The sequence below is a fragment of the Diospyros lotus genome, chromosome 6, assembly GCF_014633365.1.
Source record: "Diospyros lotus cultivar Yz01 chromosome 6, ASM1463336v1, whole genome shotgun sequence".
In the NCBI taxonomy this organism is placed as follows: Eukaryota; Viridiplantae; Streptophyta; class Magnoliopsida; order Ericales; family Ebenaceae; genus Diospyros; species Diospyros lotus.
In genome coordinates, this window is record NC_068343.1 from 14,395,393 (window position 1) to 14,420,719 (window position 25,327).

At 36.6% G+C, this 25,327-nt stretch overlaps 1 protein-coding gene across 6 annotated transcripts in view; it reads right to left on the reverse strand.

The window, feature by feature from the left end:
• LOC127804903 (potassium channel SKOR-like) overlaps positions 1-19,493 on the reverse strand; it is a 34,024-nt gene extending 14,531 nt beyond the window's left edge. For 2 of the 6 annotated variants that reach the window (XM_052342000.1, XM_052341995.1), the window contains exons 1-2: positions 19,310-19,476; positions 18,741-19,202 (exon numbers count right to left, since the gene is read on the reverse strand). In XM_052342000.1, the coding sequence (XP_052197960.1) occupies positions 18,741-18,982 (242 nt within the window). In that variant the 5' untranslated portion in view covers positions 18,983-19,202; positions 19,310-19,476. Of the gene's footprint in view, positions 1-18,740; positions 19,203-19,309 lie in introns of those variants that run through there. The other 4 variants (XM_052341997.1, XM_052341996.1, XM_052341998.1 and 1 more) reach the window with 4 other exon arrangements.
• Between the last annotated feature and the right edge of the window lie 5,834 nt (positions 19,494-25,327).

Below are 25,327 nucleotides of genomic sequence, written 5' to 3' on the forward strand. Positions count from 1 at the left end.
CCACTTCCTACACTCCCTCTCAAACTGGAGAATATATGTCAATCATTCACAGCTTGCTAAAATAGATATCAAAACTTGATTTATGAAGAACTTTGATTAGAACATCATATTTCTAGGACTTGGTAGAAATGTAGGTCAAGGCAATAGTCCCATTCTTAATCTCGGTCTTGATGAAGTTTCTGTCAATCCTTGCATGTTTCATTCAATCATGTTGAATTAGATTATGGACAACACTAATAGCTGATTTGTTGTCACTAAACAACTTCATAGGCCCTATTACTAGCATGTTTAAATATGTCATCAACCTCTATATCCAAATGAGTTTGAGCTATGGCTCTATACTCTCTTTCTGCACTGCTTCGAACAATCACAGACTATTTTTTGCTTGTCCATGTCACTAGATTATCTTAAACTTTTGTGCAATACCCGGTTATTGACGTGCTATCATCAACAACTCCTTCCCAATCTGCATCTAAGAAACCAACATCCCTGACTCCAATCTTTTTAAACAATAACCCTTTGCCAAGACTTCCCTTTAAATACCTCAGAATCTGGTTTGCTACCTCCATGTGCCTTTTTGTGGGAGCATGCATGAACTAGCTTCCCACGCTCACACTAAAGGCAATATCTGGTCTTGTGAGTGATAAGTAGATGAGTTTTCCTACCAAATGTTCATAGCTCTCTTTATTCACCGGAGGATCACTATCTGGCACCTTGTGCTTTCAATTACGTTCCAAGGGCATACTAGAAGGTTTACTCCCAAGTTTTCATGTCTCCTAAGTCAAGTATGTACTTTCTTTATAAAATGAAGATCCCTTTGTGACTTCTTGCAACCTCCATTCCAAGAAAGTATCTAAGTTCTCCAAAATCTTTTACTATGAATTCAGCTTGAAGTCTCTTTTTGAGATTTTCAATCTCCATTTCATCATCACCTGTGATCACCATATCATCAACATATACAATGAGTATTGCTTGTTTTCCTGATTTGATCTTCTTCACAAATAAGGTGTGATCAGCTTGCCCTTGATTGTATCCAAGATCCTTCATAATAGTGTTGAACCATGTAAACCAAGCTCGAGGTGATTGTTTCAAATCATAAAGGGCCTTTTTTAGCTTACATACCTTATCTGGATCTCCCTTTGCTTCAAATCCAGGAGGAACTCTCATATATACCTCCTCCTCTAATGTGCCATTGAGAAAATCATTCTTAATGTCTAGCTAGTATAGTCTCCAATCTAAATTAGCAGCAATAGTCAATAGAATTCTAATTGAGTTAAGCTTAACGACTGGTGCAAATGTTTCTTCATAATCAATTCCATAGGTTTGAGTAAAACATTGTGCTACTAGTCTTGCATTATACCATTCTATAGTTCCATCTGGTTTATACTTCACTGAGAAGATCCATTTATTGCCAATTGTTTTCTTGCCTTCTGGTAACTTCACCATCTCCAAAGTTTCATTATCATTCAATGCCTTCATTTCTTCTAACACAGCTTTCTTCCAATTTGGATCTTGAAATGCCTCATGAACATTTCTAGAAACATGAATCTCATCAATCTTTGCAACAAAGGCTTTGAAATTTTCTAATAACTTAGTATATGCAACATAATCTGATAAATGATACTTGGAATTTATACAAGACCTTACCCCCTTCCTTATGGCAATCAGAAGATCAATGTTATTGATAGGTTCTTTTTCCTCACAACATGGCTCATTTTTCTCATCCTTTTCTTGATTATCCATAGTAATAGATCTGCCATCAGTTCATACTCTTGAGTTTGCATTGGAGTATGTGGTCTCCTAGAGTAAACTATAATTGGTTTTGGGTCTATAGTGTTAGATTCTCCCTCTTGACCTACATCACCACCGTTTTTGGACTCAAAATCAGATTGGAAAGGAAAAGATGAGGAGATCAAAGGGAAGGGCTCGAAGAAATTGGGTTCCCAATGTTTGTTTCCTTGAGTATTATTCTCCCCCTGGAGAGAAACTTGGGGGTAGAAGGTTTGATTTTCCACAAAGAAAACATCACATGATATCAGTAACCGTTTCGTAGAAGGATGATAGCACTTATAACCCTTTTGTGTGGAGGAGTAACCAAGAAAGACACATTTGAGAGCTTTAGGATCAGACTTGTCCCAGTTGGGTTAAATATTATGGACAAATACCATACACCCAAACACACGAGGTTCAAGAGAATTATAAACCCGAGATGAGGGAAAGACAGATAACAATGAACTAAGGGGTGTTTGGTATTAAAGGACTTTGAAGGGAACACAATTGATAACAAATGTTGATGTAAGAATGGCTTCACCCCAAAAAGAGTGTGGAACATGACTAACAAACATGATGGATCGAGCAACTTCCAATAGGTGATGATTTTTTCTCTCAACAACCTCATTTTGTTGAGAAGTATACGCACATGAACTTTGATGAAGTATCCCATATTCTTGGAGATATTCATTTAGTTCATGGGAGAAATACTCTCTACCATTATCCGTTCGAAGAATATGGATAGATGACTGGAAAACATTTGTGACAAACTTGTGGAATCGTTTAAAAATTGTAATCACTTCAGATTTTTCTCTCATCAAGTAAACCCAAAATATCTGGGTATGGTTATCAATAAAGGTAACAAACCATTGTTCCGCAGTTAAATTCAACACTTGTGATGGTCCCCATACATCACTATGAATTAAATAGAATGGAGAAGAAGGTTTGTATGGTGAGGTGGATAAAATGCACAGGTTTGTTTGGCAAGACTACAATGATCACACTGAAATGATGAAGGATCTATATTAACGAACAAATGAGGGTACAAACGCTTTAGATAAGAGAAACTGGGGTGACCTAATCTATGATCCCACAATAAAACATTGGAATTAGAAAACAAGGAAAAAACAGTAGGTAACTTTGGTCATGAAGGAGAACCAACCCCCAACAAGTAATAGAGACCATTTCGCTCCTTAGCATTCCCAATCGTCCTCTCTGATGACAAATCCTGAAATTTACAACAAAAGGAAAAAAACGGTACTGAACAGTTCAAATCTTTGGTTAATTTACTCACTGAAAGTAAATTGCACTGCAGATTTGGAACATGAAGAATTGAATTCAACTTCAACCCATTGAGTTCCATATCTCTTCTCCCTGTTGTTGTGCACGTGGACCCATCTGCTACAGTAATACCAACACTTTCCTTACATGGTTGATGGTTATTGAATCCTATATTGGACCTTATCATATGGTCAGAAGCACCTGTGTCCACTATCCAAGTATCATGTGAGTCTTTACATGACAATGAAAAAATACCTTTATGTGATGTAAGAGTTGCAGAGCTAGTAGAGATTGATAGGACAGGTTTGAAGGTATCTGTAACTGATGAGGAAGTCATCAGTTTTTGAAGAATTTCCATCTACTCTACTGTGAATGGTTGAGAGGCTGCACCAGTTGTTATCTCAGCCACATAAACATTATTTCTCCTCTAGTTTCGCGGCTTCCAATCTGGGGGCTTGCCATGAATATCCCAGCACATGTCTTTGGTATGGTTGGGATTCTTACAATTCTCACACCACAATCGCTTGTCCTTTCCAGAAGTTCCTTTTGGATTGTATCATTCATTTTGATTTACTGCTGAAGCAAATCCCTGGACTATTATCTCGGTGAATGAGTTTTGTACTGGAGAAGACATCACTTTATTCCTTGTTTCTTCATGCCGGACTTCAGCAAACACCTCCTTCAATTGAGGTAAAGGCTTTGTGCCAAGGATACGTCCTCGAACGTCATCAAGTTCTTGATTCAGCCCTTGTAAGAAATCAAATATTCAATCTCTTTTAACCATCTTATTGTATAGGACTTCATCATCCAGACACTTCCAATCAACATTGTGAAGCAAATCGATTTGTTGCCATAGTTCTGAGAGAGTATTAAAGTACTCAGTGACAAATAATATATCTTAACGAGTGTTTCGAATCTTAGGGCCTGTTTGATAGCACATATTCTCCATAGAAAATGTCTAATCATGTGTAATTATTACATATATTTTCTATGAAAACAATCAAATACTCTTTAACTTTTCTATGGAAAAGTTATGTATGGTACAAGCATTTAAAGCTTATTTCCATGGAATTCATTTTCCAAGGGGGTGGAGTGGTTCTTGTTTTCTAGGCAATCATTACCTAGAATTAAATTCTAGGTAATGCAATCAAACACACCTTTAGAGCGAACTTCAAAACTTTGTGATACTCAAGGTCTAAGTACATCTCTTTCACTACATCCCACACTTCTTTTGCTATTTGGTAAAACAGGTACAGGCGCCCAATCTTTTACTCCATCGAGTTTATCAACTATGCCATCATAATTGAGTTCTCTGCTTCCCATACACTATAGATGACAGAATCTGATGGAGGTGTTTTCGTTGCTCCGGCCAAATATCCCATCTTTCCTCTTCCCTTGATCACAAGCAATACTGATTGATACCACTCTCTAAAATTGCTCCCATTCAATTTATGAGAGGTGATTTGTATTGACAGGTTTTCTAAATGATCGGGAACTAAGGATAATTGGGGGTTGAAGACAATTGAGATACTAGTTAATTCCGGTGTAGATGAAGTGGAGTTGGTCATTTTATGGTAATGGTGGTTGTTGGCAACGATGGTCTATTGATCTGAAATCAGAGGGTCGTTGCAACTAGATTTGAGATCATGAAGTTCAGATCTGAGACCAACGGTCTGATAGGCTACTACAAAAAACAAAGAAGAGGACCAGGTGGAAGGAGCAATGAGCAGTGGCAAAAGCTTGTTGGAGTACTGACGAAGGTGGACGGCGATGGGCGGAGGCTGGCGACGGTGGATGGCGATGAAACCACCAGGATTTGAATGGACTGAGAGAGATGAGTCCAATGGTGGTAAAGACGTTGAGATTAGAGCACCGGAGAGAAAGATCGGAGTAAACACTGTCTTAGCGCACAGATCTGATGGGCGGCACGTGGCGACGGTAGCAGCGGCTGGGCTCCGAGGGGTTGGTTAATATAAGGCTGGCAATTATGTGGTTGGTGTCATGGAACGATCACCCAAGAAGAAGATTGGAGATAGGCAAACTCTTTACTTTCCATTTCCGGTGCGACCCTTCGCCTTCTGGTTTTGGCTCAACCTTTCGTTTTCCCCATTCTGTTGCTTAACAGCGAAGGGACAAGCGCATGGATGGACTGAAGCAGCGAAGGCGACGGTGACGAGAAGCGTTGGTGGTCGGATCAACAGTCGTGGCGACTAGCAGCGGTGATGGTGGCAGCGGCTAGCAGAGGACTCATCTACTAGAACAATGGCAAATTGACGGCGACTGTGGGTGGCTCTGATACCATATGATCAAACAATTGAAACAAGAATGATATCTTTACACACCCTAAACCTAATCAACCTACACATCTTATATACACAACAACATCACTAACCCTCCCATTATTCAAACCCAAAAAAATAGAATGGCAAAACCCATAATTTGTGGATTATTTGTCCCCCATTAGATCCCATAAATTGTGGGATCATTTGTCTCCCACTTTCTACATTGCCAATATACAAGCTTTCAGTATCTGATAACAAGTGCAGGAAAAAGAGATAGAGGAGGGGAGCATAGTCTGAGAAGCGTTGATCTTCATGCTCCTACTACTATTGATAAGGTGAAACAAATAGAACAAGCTACTAGCCAGGGAAGGGAATGGGTTGCCATTTGAGAAAGAAGGTCATCAAGGAAAAGAAGAACCACATAGGAATATAGATTAGCTGGTAAAAGGACAGGATAGACGAAGGAAGACTTGGAGTGAGCTAGAAGATGATGCTATGAGCTGGAAAATGGAGTTGGCTATGAGTCTAAGGTGGACTAAGAAGAATTCAGGAAGGGCTCTACAATCCGCTTCTAGCTTAGGTGGCTTAAAAGTTATTAGGTCTGAAGTTGTTGCCTCGTCTTGTAGTTATATGTGGTTACAATCCAATATAAATACACAAACTGCTTGTATTGAGAAGGTAATGAAAAATATCATCAATTTCTGTTCCATTTTTGCCTATTTTTATCGTCGATTCTCTACTCCATTTTCTGGAGTTGATCATACGCTTTCCATGCTAAAGAATGTTATTTTACAAGGAAAGGTTATGTAAGAAAACTGAATAATGATCCCACAAATTATGGGATCATTTGTCAGTCAATTGTGTTATAATTTTCTTTTCTATTTTTCTGATTCCTTTCGTCTTGACTTTCCTTATTCTGTGAAAATTTTGTTTCCAAAGATAGGAGAATAGGTGATGGTAATTTGTATATAAGAGATTGTAAGTTGATTAGGTTAATAGAGAAGAAATTATTTTCCTTCCTCTAGTTTTACGGTATCAGAGCTAGTTCTTCCACCGGCATGGCTACCAGTGGCCATCATTACCGATCAAATGGCCAACTCCACTTTATCCATAGCAAAATTGTCCAGGATTCTAACAATCTCCAACCCCCAATTATTCGTAATACTCGATCATCCCAAAAATCCCTCAATCCAAATCACCTCTCATAAATTGAATGGGAGTAATTTTAGAGAATGGTATTAATTGGTATTGCTTGGGATCAAGGGAAGAGGAAAGATGGGATATTTGGCAGGAGCATCGGCAGTAGCTCCATCAGATTCAGCCACCTATAGTGTATGGGAAGCAAAGAACTCGATTGTAATGGCATGGTTGATAAACACAAAGGAGTAAAGGATTAGGCGCCTGTACCTATTCTACCAAACAGCAAAAAAAGTGTGGGATGCAATGAAAGAGATTTACTCGGATCTTGAGAATATAATACAAAGTTTTGAAGTTCACTCCAAGATTCGAAACACTTAACAAGGTACATTATCTGTCACCAAGTATTTTAATACGCTCTCAAAATTGTGGCAAGAAATCAATTTGTTTCATAATGTTAATTGGAAGTGTCTGGATGATGGAGTCTTATACAACAAAATGTTAGAAAAAGATCGAATATTTGATTTTTTACAAGGCCTGAATCAAGAACTTGATGACGTTAAAGACGTATACTTGGCACAAAGCTTCTACGTAAACTGAAGGAGGAGTTTGCTGAAGTCTGGCGTGAAGAAACAAGGAGAAAAGTGATGTCCTCTTCGGTATAGAGCTTAGCCACTGAGATAGTAGTCCAGGAATCTGCTTTAGCAGCAAACCGAAATAAAGGATACATTCCAAAGGGAATTTCTAAAAAGGACACGCAGTTGTGATGTGAGCATTGTAAGAAGCCCTACATACCAAAGACACGTGTTGGATATTCATGGCAAGCCCACAAATTGGAAAGCACGAAGTCAGAGGAAAAAGAATGCCTATGTGACTGAGACAACAACTGGTGCTACCTCTCAACCATTCATAGCAGAGTAGATGGAGATTCTTCGAAAACTGATGACTTCCACATCAGTTACAGATGTGTCCAAACATATCCCTTTGATCTCTACTAGTTCCGCAACCCTTACAACACATAAATGTATTTTTTCCTCATTGTCATGTAAAAACCCACATGATACTTGAATAGTGGACACAAGTGTTTCTGACCATATGACAAGTTCCAATATGGGATTCAGTAACTATAAACCACGTAAGGAAAATGTTAGTATTACTATAGCATATGGGTCTATGTGCACGGAAATAGAGAGAGGGGAAATGGAACTCAATGGGTTAAAGTTGAATTTTGTTCTTCATGTTTCCAATTTGCAATGCAATTTACTTTCAATGAGTAAAATGTTTCCAATTTGCAGTGCAATTTACTTTCAATGAGTAAATCAACCAGAGACTTTAATTGTTCCGTAACTTTTTTCCCTTATTGTTGCAAATTTCAGGATCTGTCATCGGAGAGGACGATTGGGAATGTTGAGGAGCGAAATGACCTCTATTACTTGTCAAGTGTTGGTTCTCCTTCAAGTCCAAAGTCATCTAGTGTTTTTTCTTTGTTTTCTAATTCCAATGTTCCGTTGTGGCATCATAGATTAGGCCACCTTAGTTTCTTTTATTTAAATCATATCTACCCTCATTTGTTTGTTAAGATAACGTTTGTTAAAATGAGTAAGATATGGTTGTATCAAGATAAGATTGGAATGCTTTCCAAACCAATATATGGAATGGTCAAAATAAGTCTAAGAAGTATTCCAAGATTTTTATCAAACTGCTTGTTAAATTTTTTGGAATGCACTAGAGGACATATGCGTCATTTTTTCTTATCTGTAAGGTCCAAGATATGCTTATCTAGAGAGGGGGAGAGAGATAAGCATATCTGAAAAATGTCAGATAAGAAGTCACGTGACTTCTTTTCCAAGGGTCGCTAAATAAGCTGAACAAACACATTGGAAATGACAAAAGTCTGGAATGATTTCCATATCTTACCTTTTTCAGTCTATATCTTGGTTAACAAACACTACCTAATAAAAATCATTCATCGTTTCAGAGTGATCATTGCATTCTTGCAAAACAAACACGTGCGTTTTATCCACCTCACTCATACAAACCTTCTACTCCATTCCATCTAATTCATAGTGATGTGTGGAGACCATCACGAGTGTTAAATTTAACTAGGGAACAATGGTTTGTTACATTTATTGATGATCATACCCGTGTATGTTGGGTTTACTTGATGAGAGAAAAATCCAAAGGGACTACAATCTTTAAACAATTCCATAAGCTTGTCACAAATGTTTTCTAGTCATCCATCCATATTCTTCAAACAGATAATGCTAGAGAATACTGTTGTTTACTATGAAGCATCAAATGATGCCAAACAGTTGGGGGGCCACTTGGCAACCATGGGCTGCCCTTTGGGCGCCCACTGGAGGGCCACTTTGGCAGCCACCTTTGGCCCAAGTCCAAGCCCATTTGTTTTTGTCGAATAGCCTGCTACAGATCATTGCACGATGTCATCTGAACCGTTGTTGTTGCCTTTATCCTTTGCCATCGTAGCCGTCCAGTTGCATTATTTATCGCACACCTTGAGATTGATGAGGAATCGGGGGGAAGACGAAGAAAAATAAGGGGGGTGGCCGAGAGTGTTCATTTTTAGGGTTTTTATTCTCTCTCTCTCTCTCTGTAAATCCTTTGTACAATCTTCGCCTTCATCTTTGTTCATATGTGTTCTTTGGTTCGAGTAAGGTAAGCTCCTAACCTATATTAAGTGGTTTTGAGCGTTTTTGTTTTGGGAACCAGGATTGTCCAGTTTGATCTTGTTTTCTGTATGGGTGTAATCGGATTGATTCATATAGTGGAGCAAGCTCTTCTCACCGGAGCTCAAGTAGACGTAGCCCCTATTTGGGGTGAACCACTATAAACCTCGTGCCTCTTGTTACGTTTTGTTTTTTATATCTGTTGTGTTTGAGTTGTTTGTGTTATACTCTCGGCCATCTATGTTTATTCAGCAGTGTGTATTTTTGGCTTAGAAAGGGGTTTGCTATTTCTGTTTTATTTGTAACAGTGGTATCAGAGCTTCCAGTTTGCGTATCCTAGGGTTTCTAAGTAAAAGTCGTGTCTGATTCCTTTTTCCGAAATCTAAGGTTTCCTTTCTTTCTCTGTGAAGGTGTTGTTTCAAGTCCTAGGGTTTTTTCTGAGAAGCCTTTGTCAGCGGGTGTTTGCTGTACAAGTCTCAGTCAATAATCTAGGGTTTATTTTTGGAGCATTTTCGTGTAACACGAAAATGAAAGTTGCACGAAAATGACATCAACCCGATTTGAAATCGGTACATTCGATGGAAAGGGGGATTTTGGAAAGTGAAAAAAGAAGATGAGGGTTTTTCTCTCTTATCACAAAATGCTTATAGCTCTCGAGGCAGATAACCGTAAATGGTCACCTGAGCAGCTAGTTCGAACTGATGAAATCAAAGAAGAGGCTTTCAATTTGATATTCCTCCATCTCGGTGATTCTGTAATCCGTAAGGTTGACGGTATATCTAACCCCCTTGATCTCTAGAATAGATTAGAATCTTTATATTCTGTAATGTCTGTTCCAAATTTGGTTTACTTAAAAGGCATGTTGTTTAATTTTAAGATGAATACCTCTAAGTCTATGGATGAAAACATTGATGAATTTACTAGACTTACTTTGTTATTAAGAGGTACTGATCAGGCATTAGGTGATACTAGTGAAGCCATGATTCTGTTAAACTCATTACCTAATGATTATGATATTGTAAAACATGTTTTACGTTATACTGGTATAGTATCTAGTATGGAGCTTGTTATTTCTAGCATTAAGGCTAGGGAACTGAAACTTAGCACATCTAAGAAAACAGGCAATAACTTGTTTGTAAAAGGAAATGCTGATAAAAGAAATTATACAGGGAATGTTGAACAAATTAATGGGTCTAAGCAGAAGGGAAAAAAGAAAGACAAGAAGGGAAAACAAAAACAAACAAAATGGAAGTGTTACCATTGTGGGAAAGAGGAACATATAAAGAAATATTGTTATGATTATTTGAGAAAACAAAAGCAAGGGGGTAATGTAACTGTAACAGTAAGTAGTTCTAACTGTTTAGCTGAGGTGCTTAATATATCTATTTGTTCTGTTAAAAATGAATGGATTATGGACTCTGGCTGTTCTTTTCATATGTGCCCTAATATTGACTGGTTTCATAACTTTAATAACAGGGAAAGTGGAATAGTTTATATGGGTAACAACCATTCATGTAGTGTTAAAGGTAAAGGTGATATTACTCTTAAGTTGCATGACAACAAAGTAAGAGTACTCACTGATGTAAGATATGTACCTGGTCTTAAAAGAAAGTTGATTTCTCTCGGTACTCTTGATGAGTTAGGATTTTCTTACAAAGCTGAAAATAGGTTCTATGAATGTTTTTAAAGAGAAGATTTAATCCTAACTGGTGCAAAGAAGAATGGCTTATATGTTTTAAATGGTTGTTTTCACTCCCCTGTTAAATCAAACTCTGCATGCTATGTTAATACTGATAAGACAGAACTATGGCACTAGTGACTTGATCACATGAGCCTGAAAGGTTTGCAGGCACTGTCAAACCAAGGATACCTTAGTTCAGTGTCTGCTGAGTCTCTTGATTTTTGTGAACCATGTGTGCTAGGCAAGCAACACAGGATGAGTTTCCATAAGGGAACTCACATGGCGAAAGCATGCCTTGAGTACTTACATGCAGATCTGTAGGGACCTTACCAGGCTCCCACCCATGGCGGTAACAGGTAGTTTTTTCTCTATTATAAATGACTTTACTAGGAAGGTGTGGGTATTTCTGCTAAAAACAAAAGATCAAACGTTAGAGAAATTCAAAACATGGAAGATCTTAGTAGAAAATCAAGCTGATAGGAAAATCAAAACTCTTAGAACAGATAATGGGTTAGAATTCTATAACAAAAAGTTTGATGAATATTACAACTCCCAGGGTATACCTAGGCACAAAACCGTTAGAAACACACCCCAACAAAATGGGGTAGCTGAAAAAATGAACCGAACCCTCCTTGAAAAAGTGAGGTGCCTTTTGTTCACTTCTAGTATGCCTAAATCCTTCTGGGGAAAGGCATTAGCAACAGCTTCACACCTAGTAAACCGAAGCCTTTCTACTGCCCTTAATTTTAAATGCCCTGAAGAAAAGTGAACCGAAAGAAAATTAAATTTAAAATACCTAAGAATTTTTGGTTGTGAAGCCTATGCTCACCAATTTGAAGGTAAGCTGGAACCTAGATCCACAAAGTGTGTATTTGTTGGGTATCAGGAAGGGACTAAAGGATATAGGCTATGGGAAAGACAGTCTAAGGGTGTTAAAATTATTATCAGCCGTGATGTTATATTTAATGAAGTTGTTTTCCCTTGCAAATTATCTAAAACAAAAGAAACAACCCAACATAGTAACACAGATAATTTTATCAGCTTAAGAGGAACTCAAATTGAGGTGGAGCACCCAACTATGAATGATAACCCACCTGGTGCTCCAATTCTACCAGAACCTCAACAAGAAGGTAATCCCTCACCCATATCAAACTTAGACCAAACCTCTGATCATGAAGAACAAAATGGTGAAACTGAGATTAAGGTGGAGCAACATGACTCCCCTCAACATGATCTTGGTAATTACCAACTTGTCCGAGATAAAAGCAAGAAGACTGTAAGACCACCTGCTAAGTATGTTTTTTCAGACTTAGTATATTGCACCTTGGTAGCAGGTGTTGAAATGAGGAGTAGTGAGCCTTCCTCTTATGAGGAGGCTGTCAGCTCTAAGGACAGTAAAAAAATGGCAGCAAGCCATGGATGGAGAAATGGCCTCCTTGATGGCCAGCAGAACTTGGATTCTTGTCCCTCGTCCAGCAAATCAGAAGTTGATCCAGTGTACGTGGTTGTTCAAATTAAAGGAAGGTATGTCTTCTAATGACCCTATTAGATATAAGGCAAGACTAGTAGCTAAGGGGTTTACTCAAAGGGAGATAATAGACTATACAGAAATATTTTCTCCTGTGGTTAAATTTAAGACAATCCGCATGATGCTTGTAGTTGTAGTTCAATTTGATTTAAAACTTGAACAGTTAGATGTTAAAACTGCATTTTTGCATAGAGACCTTGATGAACACATTTACATGGTTCAGCCTACTGATTATGTTGTTTCTGATAAATCTGATCGTGTATGTTTGTTGAAAAAATCCTTGTATGGCTTAAAACAGGCCCCAAGACAATGGTATAAAAAATTTGACAATTTTGTTCTAGGGGCTGGTTTTGTTAGAAGTCAATATGACAATTGCTTTTACTTTATGCTCTCTGATATTCCTATTTATCTACTATTGTATGTAGATGATATCTTGCTAATTAGCAAATCTAAGTCAAAGATTAAGGAGTTAAAATCAATGCTAAACACAACCTTTAATATGAAAGACTTAGGCCCTGCTAAGAAAATATTAAGAATGAAAATTGAGAGGAATAGAAGCAATAATAGCCTCAAAATACATCAGCATGATTATTTGGTAAGAGCTGTTCATAAATTTGGAATGCAAAATTGTAAAACTGTTACAGTTCCCTTGGCTGGACATTTTATTTTATCTAAATCACAGTGTCCCACATCCAATTCTGAAATTGTAGAAATGGAAAATGTCCCTTATGCAAATGTAATTGGAACAATTATGTACTCAATGATAAGTACCAGGGCCCGACCTTGCATATTCAATTTCCTTACTTAGCCGATACATGTCAAATCATGGGAAACTTCATTGGGATGCTTTAAAACATTTGCTTAGGTACATAAATGGTTCTGTATGTATTGGTTTAAATTTTAAGAAAATGTTTGATACACTTGATCTTGTTGGGTATGTTGACTCTGATTTTGCAGGGGATAGAGATTCTAGAAAATCCACCACTGCCTTTTATTTTACCTTGGGTGGAAATTGTATCAACTAGAAGTCTCAGCTGCAACCACTTGTTGCCCTGTCCTCTACTGAGGCGGAGTATGTGGCTGTAACTGATGCCTTCAAGGAAGCCATATGGGGTGAACTACTATAAACCTCGTGCCTCTTGTTACGTTTTGTTTTTTATATCTGCTGTGTTTGAGTTGTTTGTGTTATACTCTCGGCCATCTATGTTTATTCAGCAGTGTGTATTTTTAGCTTAGAAAAGGGTTTGCTATCTCTGTTTTATTTGTAACAAGTACTTTTCTCATGAACTAAATAAATATCTCCAAGAATATGGAATATTGTATCAAAGTTCATGTGCATATACTCCTCAACAAAATGGGGTTGCTAAGAGGAAAAATCGCCACTTATTGGAAGTTGTCCGATCCATCATGTTTGTTAGTCATGTTCCACACTATTTTTTGGGGTGAAGCCATCCTTACATTAGCATTCCTTATAAATCATGTTCCCTCCAAAATTCTTCAATACCAAACACCCATTAGTGCATTGTTATCTGTCTTTCCTTCCTCTCGGGTTGATAATTCTCTCAAACCTTATGTGTTTGGGTATGTGGTATTTATCCATAATATTCAACCCAACCAGGCAAAGTTTGATCCTAAAGCCCTCAAATGTGTCTTTCTTGGTTTCTCCTCCATACAAAAGGGTTATAAATGCTATCATCCTTCTACGAAATGATTCTTAACCTCCTATGATGTTTCCTTTGTCGAAGATCAAACCTTTTAGCCTCAAGTTTCTCTCCAAGGGGAGAATGATACTCAGGGAGACAAACATTGGGATCCCAATTTTTTTGAGCCCTTCCCTTGGATCTCCTCATTTTTTCCTTCCCAATCCAAGTTTGAGTCCAAAAACGGTGGTGACTTAGGTTAAAGGGGAGAATCCAACACTATAGACCCAAAACCAATTTTGGTTTGCTCTAGGAGACCACAAGCTCCAATGCAAACTCAAAAGTCTGAACCGATGGCAAATCTCATTACTACAGGCAATCAAGAGGAGGATGGGCCATGTTGTGAGGAATAAGAGCCTATTAATGACATTGATCTTCTAATTTCCATAAGGAATGGGGTAAGGTCTTGTACGAGAAATTCCAGGTATCCTATATCAATTTATGTTACATATACTAAGTTATCAAGAAATTTCAAAGCCTTTGTTACCAAGATTGATGAGATTCAAGTTCCTAGAAATGTTCATGAGACACTTCAAGGTCTGAATTGGAAGAGAGTTATGCTAGAAGAGATAAAGGCGTTGAATGATAATGAGACTTGGGAGATGATGAAGTTACCAGAAAGGAAGAAAACAATTGACAGTAAATGGATCTTCATAGTGAAGTATAAACCAAATGGAGGTGTAGAACAGTATAAGGCAAAGCTAGTAGCACAAGGTTTTACTCAAACCTATGGAATTGATTATGAAGAAATCTTTGCATTAATCACTAAGCTTAACTCAATCAAAATTCTATTGACTATTGTTGGAAATTAGATTGCAGACTACACCAGCTAGACATTAAGAAAGATTTTCTCAATGGCACATTAGAGGATGAGGTGAATATGAGGGTTCCTCCTGGATTTGAAGCAAAGGGAGTTCCAGACAAGGTATGTATGTTAAAAAAGGTTATTTATGGTTTGAAACAATCACCCCGAACTTGGTTTACACGGTTCAGCACTGTTATGAAGAGTTTTGGATACAGCCAAGGAAAAATCAATCACACCTTGTTTGTGAAGAAGAATGAGTCAAGAAAACAGGCAATACTCATTGTATATGTAGATGATATGGTGATCACAGGTGGTGATGAAATGGAGATTGGAAATCTCAAAAAAAGACTTCAAGCTGAATTCATGGTAAAAGATCTTAGAGAACTTAAGATACTTTCCTGGAATGGAGGTTGCAAGAAGTCACAAAGGTATCTTCATTTCACAAAGAAAGTACACACTTGACTTGTTAAAGGAGACAGGAAAACTTGGGTGTAAACTGTTTAGTACGCCCTTGGAATGTAACTGGAAGCACAAGGTGTCAAATAGTGATCCTCTAGTAAATAAAGAGAGCTATCGGCATTTGGTAGGAAAACTCATCTACCTGTCACTCACGAGACCAGATATTACCTTTAGTGTGAGTGTAGTAAGTCAGTTCATGCATGCTCGCACATAAAGACGTATGGAGGCAGCAAACTAGATTTTGAAGTATTTAAAGTAAAGTCCTGGCAAAGGATTATTGTTCAAAAAGACCGGAGTCAAGGATGTTGTTGGTTTCTCATATGCAAATTGGGCAAGAGTTGTTGATGATAGCAAGTCAACAATCGAGTATTGTACAAAAGTTTGGGGGAATCTAGTGACTTGGAGAAGCAAAAAGCAGTCTGTGGTTACTTGAAGCAATGCAGAAGCGAAGTATAGAGCCATAACTCAAGAACCATGTGAACTCATTTGGATACAGAGGTTGATGACAGATTTAAACATGCCAATAATAGGGCTTGTGAAGTTGTTTAGTGACAGCAAATCAGCTATTAGTGTAATCCATAATTCAATTCAACATGATCGAATGAAGCATGTGAGGATTGATAAAAACTTCATCAAGACCGAGATTGAGAATAGGACTATTACCTTGTCTCACATTCCTACCAAATTCCAAGAAGCTGATATTCTAACCAAAGATTTTCAAAAATTAAGTTTTAATCTTTGTGTTAGTAAGTTGGGAATGACTAACATCTATTCACTAGTTTAAGGTGAAGTATAGGAAAACTGAATAATGATTTCACAAATTATGGGATCATTTGTCAGTCAATTGTGCTGCAATTTTTTATTTTTTTTTTCTAATTCCTTTCTTCTTGACTTTCCTTATTCTGTGAAGATTTAGTTTCCAAAGATAGGAGAATAGATGATGGTAATTTGTATATAAGAGATTGTAAGTTGATTAGGTTAACAGAGAAGAAATTATTTTTCCCTCCTCTGGTTTTAGGTTATTTTCTTTTCTTTAAAATACGCTTTCAGCGTACAAGTTCCCTGCTCTGCAAAAGCGAGGGAAGGTCATTTCTGTAGGCAACCTTATCCCTTCTTTTTAAAAAGTTTTTTTCCCAACTTGGAACTCTTTCAGTCACAAAAAATAAACTTTTTATTGCCACCAAACTTGCCCCCAGTTAGTTTGTTTTTCTTTCTTTTCTTTTTTTTTACTTATATTGATATGCAGCTGGAAGAAAGGAGAGATTAAAATGTTCATCAGGCAACTGGGATCCAAAAGAAGAAGCAGATCATGCTAATCCACAAAGGAAAGCAGTCAGAGGAAATTCCCAGAAGGTATTTTGAATGGGCAGCAGGAAGGGAGGACCTAGCTCAAGAAGAGTGGAGGAGATCAGCCTGCAAATCTGGATGGAGGCAAAGATCCTAGCGGAATTGAAGAATGTTAATTTTGTTTAAGTAACTTGAAGGGAGATTCGAGTAATTGTGCCAACTGAAGCTCAAATACAAGACTAACAAGCTGAATCTGCGGTGTCGAAGGCTTTGTTGTTGATATCGGTACCTGGTAGTTACAGGTGGTTGTGTAATCAGTTGATACTTAAGAAGGTTGGTTGTTTTCAGGAGTTAGTTGGTATTGGCGCCAATTGTGGGGATTGAATATCAAGCCATTCTTGTACTAAATAATTTTTTTGCTAGGTATGTACTGAATCATTCAGTAAGATCATTATTAATTCTAATTCCTTTCAGACTCTGCTCTCTTCTTTTATCTCTGGAGCTTCACTCTCTCTACTTGCCTATGGAAAGAGCTGATCCCTAGTTTTAGCCTTGACGTGGAGGCACACATGGCTGAGCGGCACCTTGCGCTCAGCCCATATAGCGTGACGGGAGGCACGCCAAGGCAATATGTGGAGGCCAGCATGCGGGTTGATATGTTAAGCAACACTAGCCAGCAAGCCCTTGACGGACAAACGTCGGGCACCCAGCTACCCTATAGTATGATGCTCGCATGCGGTGGAACACCGAAGCCTGCGTGGGGCAGCGTCAGAGGGCAGCAAGCAGGGCCACGTGCATGCGCACAAGGCAGGCAGCACACGCGCGTTCCTGACACACGGGAGTGCCGTATGTCAAGGTAGCACTGTTTGGGCCATGCACGTGGAGCCTAAGCCCACGTCTTCTTGCCAACGGGCACGGATTTTGGCCGGCTAGAGAGTTTTGGTTATTGCTTTACTGCTAAATTTTCCTATGAAATCATTGGAGTAGGAACGCTCATCTAGATATCTGTTCACCTGGGGGTCGGACGGAACCCTCCGCAGGCACCGCTAAAAAAAAATAGGAAAAAATAAAAGAATGAAATAAAAATAAATAGTGACTTTTAATTTTCAGATATATTTACTTCTCCCTCTAACATATCTTAAATTTTATGAAAAAGAATAAATTATGTATATGTCTTTCAGTTTATTTTAAAAAAAATTAATAAATATTTTTTAATCTTATTTTAATCATTCTATATTTTAATTTAAAAAATATTTTAATTTTATTTTGATATAAATTTATCTTACTAATTTTAACAAACACTCACCAAAAATTGTAATTAGAGTAATGTATATGTGAGCTTCTAAATCTATGTGTGAGTTGTTGTGGACTTCAACTTATGGTAGTCATATTTAAAATTAATTTTTAATATAAAATAATTTTTAATAATAACTCAATAAAAAAATTATAAATTATCTTAGAATCTATGACGTATAATTTTATATCTTAAAAAAAAAAAATTCAATCTCTCTCGCTCTCCATAAATTCCTTAATCCATCCCTTTTGAATGTACCACTGTACTCGCTTGGTACTTCAAACTTATCGGACTTTTTGACAATTTGATCAGTTTTTTTTTTAAGAATTCTCATTTTACCACCTTTTCAAAATTATTTCCCAAAATACCATCTGCTTCATTCACACTTGGAATTTTACACGAGAGCGCTGATATCACTGCCAGCTCTTTGGAGTGCAAATTTTTAAGTGCAAAAAAATTGGATATTTTGATAAATAATTTTAAAAAATTAGTAAAGTGAGGTATTTTTATTTAAAAATAAATAAAATTGTCAAAAACTCTAATTTATTTAAGCAATCGACGGATTGTGCTGCCAGCAGTAATAATCGGGATTTGTTGAACCAAATAGGCAAACTGGGCCATCCTCATTCCTCAGCCGTTGGATGTCTGTGAACAAGTCAATCAGACTTGCCAGATATCCATTTACTAGACGACACGTGTCTGGTGCGCCCTCCTTCCCTCGATAGGGAAAGACATTCGTCGTCGTTTTGAAGATTCAAACGAGACGGAAAATGTCGCGATTCCTTTGGAGGGTCGAGGAGAGAGAGAGAGAGAGGAAGAGGAGCAGTACCTGTTGTCAGGATGGATGACCATACCATTGGAGAGGTCTTTGAGGCCATAGATGACACTTTCTCTGCTGTATATCCTCCTCCTATTCCGATCGAGCCCCAACTCGTTCTGGATCAGATTGATTGTGCTTCCTCTCGACGACCTGATCCGATCTCTCAGATCGTCCACCTGATATTCTTTTTCCACCTCTTCAACTCCATTCGCCCTGTTCGTTTCCTCTTCTCTTCGCCTATTTCCAGGCATTGTCTCTACTACCACAGCCGCCTGGCCTCAACAACAGCAACCAATCAAGGAACAAGTTCACCGCAATCCAAAGTAGTTCCGAAGATCGTCTCTAGGTCATATCCACTCTCTTAAGCTTCTGCAGAAATTCAATGGTTGGACGACATTGATTCAAGATTCACCTCGCGTTTGAGACCACAAAAACTATGCAACAGCAGGTTTAACTTTCCGGAATACGAATCTGAGACGATCATATTGCCAGAGAACATGAGAGTTCTTGATCATCGACGAACGAAACTGAAATCCGAAAAAAGCAAACGAAGAATGAAGTATAAAATTAAAAATCACCTTAAAAGTTCACAGCTCACGAGCGATTGGGACCAACAGTCACGAGAAATAGGGCGTAATATCGACCTTGAACTGCAGCAAACAGACTCAAGGTTGCGCTTGGACATAGGCAATGAAGCAACAAGAGTCTACGCCATCTCTTTGCTTAAACTCAACTCAAATATACATATATATATATATATATGATCGTCATCGTCAGAGACAATAAGAGGATGTTTGGCTTATGCTTTTTTAAGATGACTTTTAATTCTTGTTATTTAAAAGTTGTGTAAAATTTTTAACTTGATAAACATTTATTATGGTGACAAACAGGGAGATGAGGCTAAAGCGACAATGAGGCGATGCCAATGAACAGAGATGGAGACGATAATAATAGATAGAGATGAAAGTGGTATAATAGAAATAATGGTGAAAGACGAAAATGGAGGAGACGACGACAACAATGGAATGAAATTATAGGCAACGATTATGAAGGAGCTAAAGAGAGGCAACGAGAGAGAAAATGTAAAAAAATGAAAGAAAGGGATAAAGTTAAAAATATAATAGTTATTTAAAAGTAAAATTATAAAATAGTTAGTTAACTAAATATGGATAATATTTTGAGAAAAAATGGAGGAATTTTTTTAAAACATTGTCAAAATTATTTAAGTGTGATAGTGTTTAAATTTGTTAATTTTTAATAAATATATAATTAAATAAGTTATAAGCTGCCAAACTTGACGAACATATAATTAAAAACTCACCTATACACTCAATTTAACGAACGTTTTTAAATTTTAAAAACTCACCTATACACTCAATTTAACGAACGTTTTTAAATTCTGCTGAAAACTTATAAGCTGCCAAACACCCCCTGAACAGGTTGAGTCGGATACTGAATTCTGTATTGCGCAGCACGAGGAAACCACTCAGATCGCTTGCTTTCTTTTCAATATCTTCAAAAGGCAATTGAATAGACGGCGTGGGGCCGAAGATGGAGGCTCTAATGCTACAGCTGTTTTGTTTCTTATAAAAGGAAAATGTTAGTACATCCATTTTGTATATTTTAAAATTAATTTTTTAGAAAAAATTATGAAGAATTTAATTGGGTTGTATAAACTTAAAAATAACAGACAATTAACGTAATTTTGAGAACACTGAGTGGACCTCAAAGAACATATAATGCGACATATAAATTATTGGGTTATACTTAAATTAATTTTATCCATACCTTCTTAAATAATCATGCAAAGAACTCCTCAAATTGATAAAATATTTAAATATAACTCTCATATTACATTATTGTCAAAATACTTAGATAAATTGAGTGTATAGGTGAGTTTTGATCTGAAGAGCAACATGTTGCCACAACTCCTATATATCAACTCAACTTCACTCTTAATAATTTATCATGTTAAAACAGTATTATAATTTTAAGTATTTAAATCATCAACATATATATAGAAAGTGCTTTTAGATGATTTAAACCTTAGAATATTGGTTATTTTTGCCAGATATTATTTAATATTTAAATATGTATTGCTTAAATTATGATACCGCCCCACTAAGATGACGCACTATCAAAGTTATACTGAATGTTTTCTTCCTCAAATTCACTTTTGATGGAGATACAATATATTCATAAAATATATATTTAATTGTAAATAAGGGATAAGGATTAGAGTTATTTCTAGTTTGTTACTATATAAATGCACCAATAGGGATTTTTCTTCAAGCTATTAAGATTTTATAATAAAAAAGTCAGTCAGAACATGCATAGTATTTCTCGACTAAACTATTTGATACTTAAATTAGATTCACTAGAAATATAAGAGAGTTTCAGAGTTTTTTTCATTTATATTTTTAATTTACCTTTTTTAGAATGAAGGCTCTTCTGATTATAATGGAGCTAACCAATTTGTGAGGATTATCATTGGCATTTTGAATATGATCGGGATAGAATTTATTAGAGATAATTGGTATTTGTTGTGAGGTTCTCTAAATAAATTTTGGAGTGATTTGTCGCATTTATTTCTTGAGAATATTCCTAGGGTGTGTCATTTGGAGATATCTAAGATAATTGGTATTTGTTGTGAGATTTTCTAAAGAAATTTTGGAGTGATTTGTCCACATTTCTTTCTTGAGAATATTTCTAGAGTGTGTCATTTCGAGATATCTTGGTCTCTAAAGTCTTACCTTGCATTGCTAACTTGGAAGGGTCTCTTGAGCCCTTTTTTGAGCTACTTCCCTTCTTTTGCAACCCATTCTCAATGGGCTCTCATCCGTGGCTTCAGCCAGTACACATCACAGTTGTTAATGGATCTCATCCATAATTCTATGTATTATATAATCTGATTATTACAGTTATTCGAGATAGTTTGTTCATGTAAAAACTATATATGTAGAGACTTTTGTAATTTAATCATGCAAAACAACTGATTTAGTGAATTGTTTCCTTTAGATGGAATAACATATGTAGGCATTGAGTAAAATCAAGTAAATTTTTGTATTTTATTTTATTTTTTTAAAGTCTTTATACCTGATTATGTATAACTCAATTTACCAAATCACAATGATCTAATCAAATAATTATAACAAAATATATGATAAAGAGAAATGTCATAATTTTCAAAAGTATCAACATCTTGGAATTACCACTCTTGCGTGGTTCTCTTTTGTGCTCTTGATTTTGATAGAGAAGGTAAATCGTAAGTGGAGATTTTGTTTCACTGTGCAGAATAAGAAATCGAACCTACAACTTAGTTATGCGAATCTTAATTTATCATGACTCAACCACTTGATCTATACCTAGAGATAAAAGTATCAATATTTTTGAGATAAAAAATGAAACCACTCACCTTAAGGGCCCCCACAGCTTAACCTCAAAATTTATATATAAGAGGTTAATCACTGAATCTAGCAGCTAAATTCGAACGCGGCACCCTTAACCCTATCTAAATGGTGTTTTGTAATAAGGTAAATGTTACACATCACTTTTTTTTTATTATTATACAATACACCTTTGAATACTAGAAAGATTGTCACTAATGTTATATAAAATATTAATTTGGATGAACATTATAATATTTTTTATTATAAATAAATATATTATTATTTGTCAGAAAATGATAGGCATCCTCCGTGGCCGACATGATGATACCGAATATTATGTCTTTTAGGTATGTTTTAGGTAAGATTAGGCATTTTTTTATCTATATATCTTTTAGGTAAAATTGGAACAATCTGTGTGTGTGTGTCATACGACAATGTAATTGACGGCAATAAGAATAGGATTAGCAATCCCAATCCTAATCACAGATTGCATTTGATTTGACCATGATGTTACAATTTCTGATGAATTGTTTTGGCAAAAGCAGAGGTCAGCCCTTGTCTGAAATCTCAATTTCTGAAAATGGACGGCTTAAACTGTGCCCAGTAATCAGTTGGCCATGCCTGCTCCATCTTATCTTATCTAATCTAATTTCCCTTGTAATGACGGCAGCAGCTTGATGCAGATTAATGCTGCCGCTAAGTCAGCGGACAGATAACAGCTTGATGCAGATTTATGCTGTTACGTCAGCGGACGGATAAAATGAGGCCCAAATTAATTGTCCAATGCGTCTCATCACAAGGAACACACGTGTACCCTGTGTTTCAGTGATTTAAGTGCCCATAAAAACAAAGTGTCTACGACCACGCGTAACGTTAGGCGGCGATGAACAATATTCAACCCTTGTATCGGTTTTAATTATTACACGTGTACCCTCTTCTTAGGATCGTTTTTAATTTTAGAAAAAGAAACGCTCCAAAAAGGATGGCATTATTGAAGTTTAAAAAAAGAGAGGTGAGAGATCCATCTGGAGCTATATCGAACTGGAATGTTCGTGGCAGAGATGTCGAGCCCTACTCTTGGTTTGGAGTCGAGTGTCTTGACAGAAAAGTAATTATCTTGTGAATCATTCTTTCAGTAAAATTTTGAATATTCACTGAAAAGGATATTAACACATAAATGTGGTTCCATGTGTCAATTTTTATATTGATTTGTTAAATATGGCATATAAACTAAAATGCTCTCCTTATGGGCATTATATAAAGTACCTGACAAGGCAATTTTATTAAAATTTAATGATGACGATTCCTGAGTTATCTTGGCGCTTTCTAATCTGAATGGGGAAACTTTTTATTAGACTTCGCCACAGAGTTGCGTGGTTTTGGAGCTTAATTTATCAGAGAAAGTTGACGATGACAGGGCAATGACTTGCTCGTTCTGTGGGCAATGGGCGTTGGGCAGAGAGCACAAAATGCTTGTCACGGGGCACGAATCCCAGGAAATATAGTAAAATCCCCTGCTCAACTCATGCCCCAAGAGATCTATTAGCAAGATCACTACTTTGAACAGTCACGAGTGATGAGATTTAATGTACTTGTTCTAAAGGATCCGAAAGGGGACAAAAAAAATAATTGTATCCCCGTTTATTTTGTAAATTTATAAAGAGGGTCATTATCCCGTCTTTACTCTTTCTCTCCCCTATCATGATCATCGCCTCATCGTTGCCCTAGTCGTCGCCTCTTTGCCATTGTTGCCTTACCTCACCGACAGTCGATGCAATGATTATTGGCGAGACGAGACGACTATAGCAAAGAGGCGAGGCGAGACGAGGGCAGCAACGAGACGACGACTATGGCAAGGGAGACAAGAAAGCAGGGGCAGGGGCAATTCATGAGAGGGTAAAGGAAAGAGTAAGGAGTGGGGGCAAAATCGTCTTTTTATCTCCATTCGATAACCCTGTCGATAAATTTATCGGGCTTTCTAGACTTTTCCTCTAATATAAGCGGTGCAAGTTTGATAAATATTGAGTAAATTAATCTCAAGCTGGCTAAGCACGCATGCATAGTTAAAGAAAATATTATTTGTATACTTTTATGTACACCTTAAGTTACATAAAGGTGTATCAATAATAAAAAAGTGTTTCATGAGACACATAGAGACGTGTGAGGCATATGTGAGATGAGGGGTATTTTAATTATAATATCTTTTATTTAGTCTAAACTGTACAAAAATAATATATATCTAGCATGATTCCATAATTAATGTCCAAGTGACAGAGATTGAAGCTGCTTCACATAATTAGTGAATGATTGAACAGTCACTTCAGTAGAATAAGTGCCCCACTTGCGCAGGATTAAATTGAGAGTGAAAACAGTGTAGGTATGCATCGATTGAGTAGACTGATTTGCCTTCAAATTTGCTTTTCTCTTTTTAGCTGTAAGTTACAACCTAGCTCTAATAACTTCATATTGCAAAAAATAATCATATTTTAAATAAAAAAAATCACTTTTAACCTCTTTTTTAAATAAAAAAATATTTTTAATTTCTTAAATATATTCTCTTATTTAAGCATTTTGACTCTGCCAGTTTTGATCATGCCACATCACCAGTTTAAGTATTTTTCTTGAAAAAAATAATTATAAAGTAGAATTAATTTGTTTAAGTGATTATAAAGTGAAATTAGTTTGTTTGAAGAATTACAAATATTTTTTTAACAAAAATAATTAAAAATGATTGTATCCATTTTTTTCATGATCTCTTTTTGAATTGGGTCCATTTAAAAATAATTTGACTCATCTTAAATCAAGTTAAGTATTGTTAACGTTTAATTTCAACCGATTGTGATTCGTTTGGGTCACAGTGAGTGAATCTAAAATATCAAGAAAAAGAAAACAAAGATCCCAGATATGAATGAACACAAACAATTTTCACATGGTTCGGCCAGAACGATACCTAGCTACTCCACGATCGTACCCTGATTATTCTTTTAGAGTGGCGGTATCTGATTATTCTCCATTTCTTTCTAATATCTTTGACCCTTATTTATAATGAGGGGCTTTTATAATTAGGATAAGATATAAAAATATAAAGATGATATAATGAGGGACAAACAATCCTTATCATCTGCACAAAATCGAGAGTGAGATCTTCATTACGAGAAGTATGGTCCATTTCAAATAAAGTAAATGGGCTCTGCTTCTGGCTGTTCA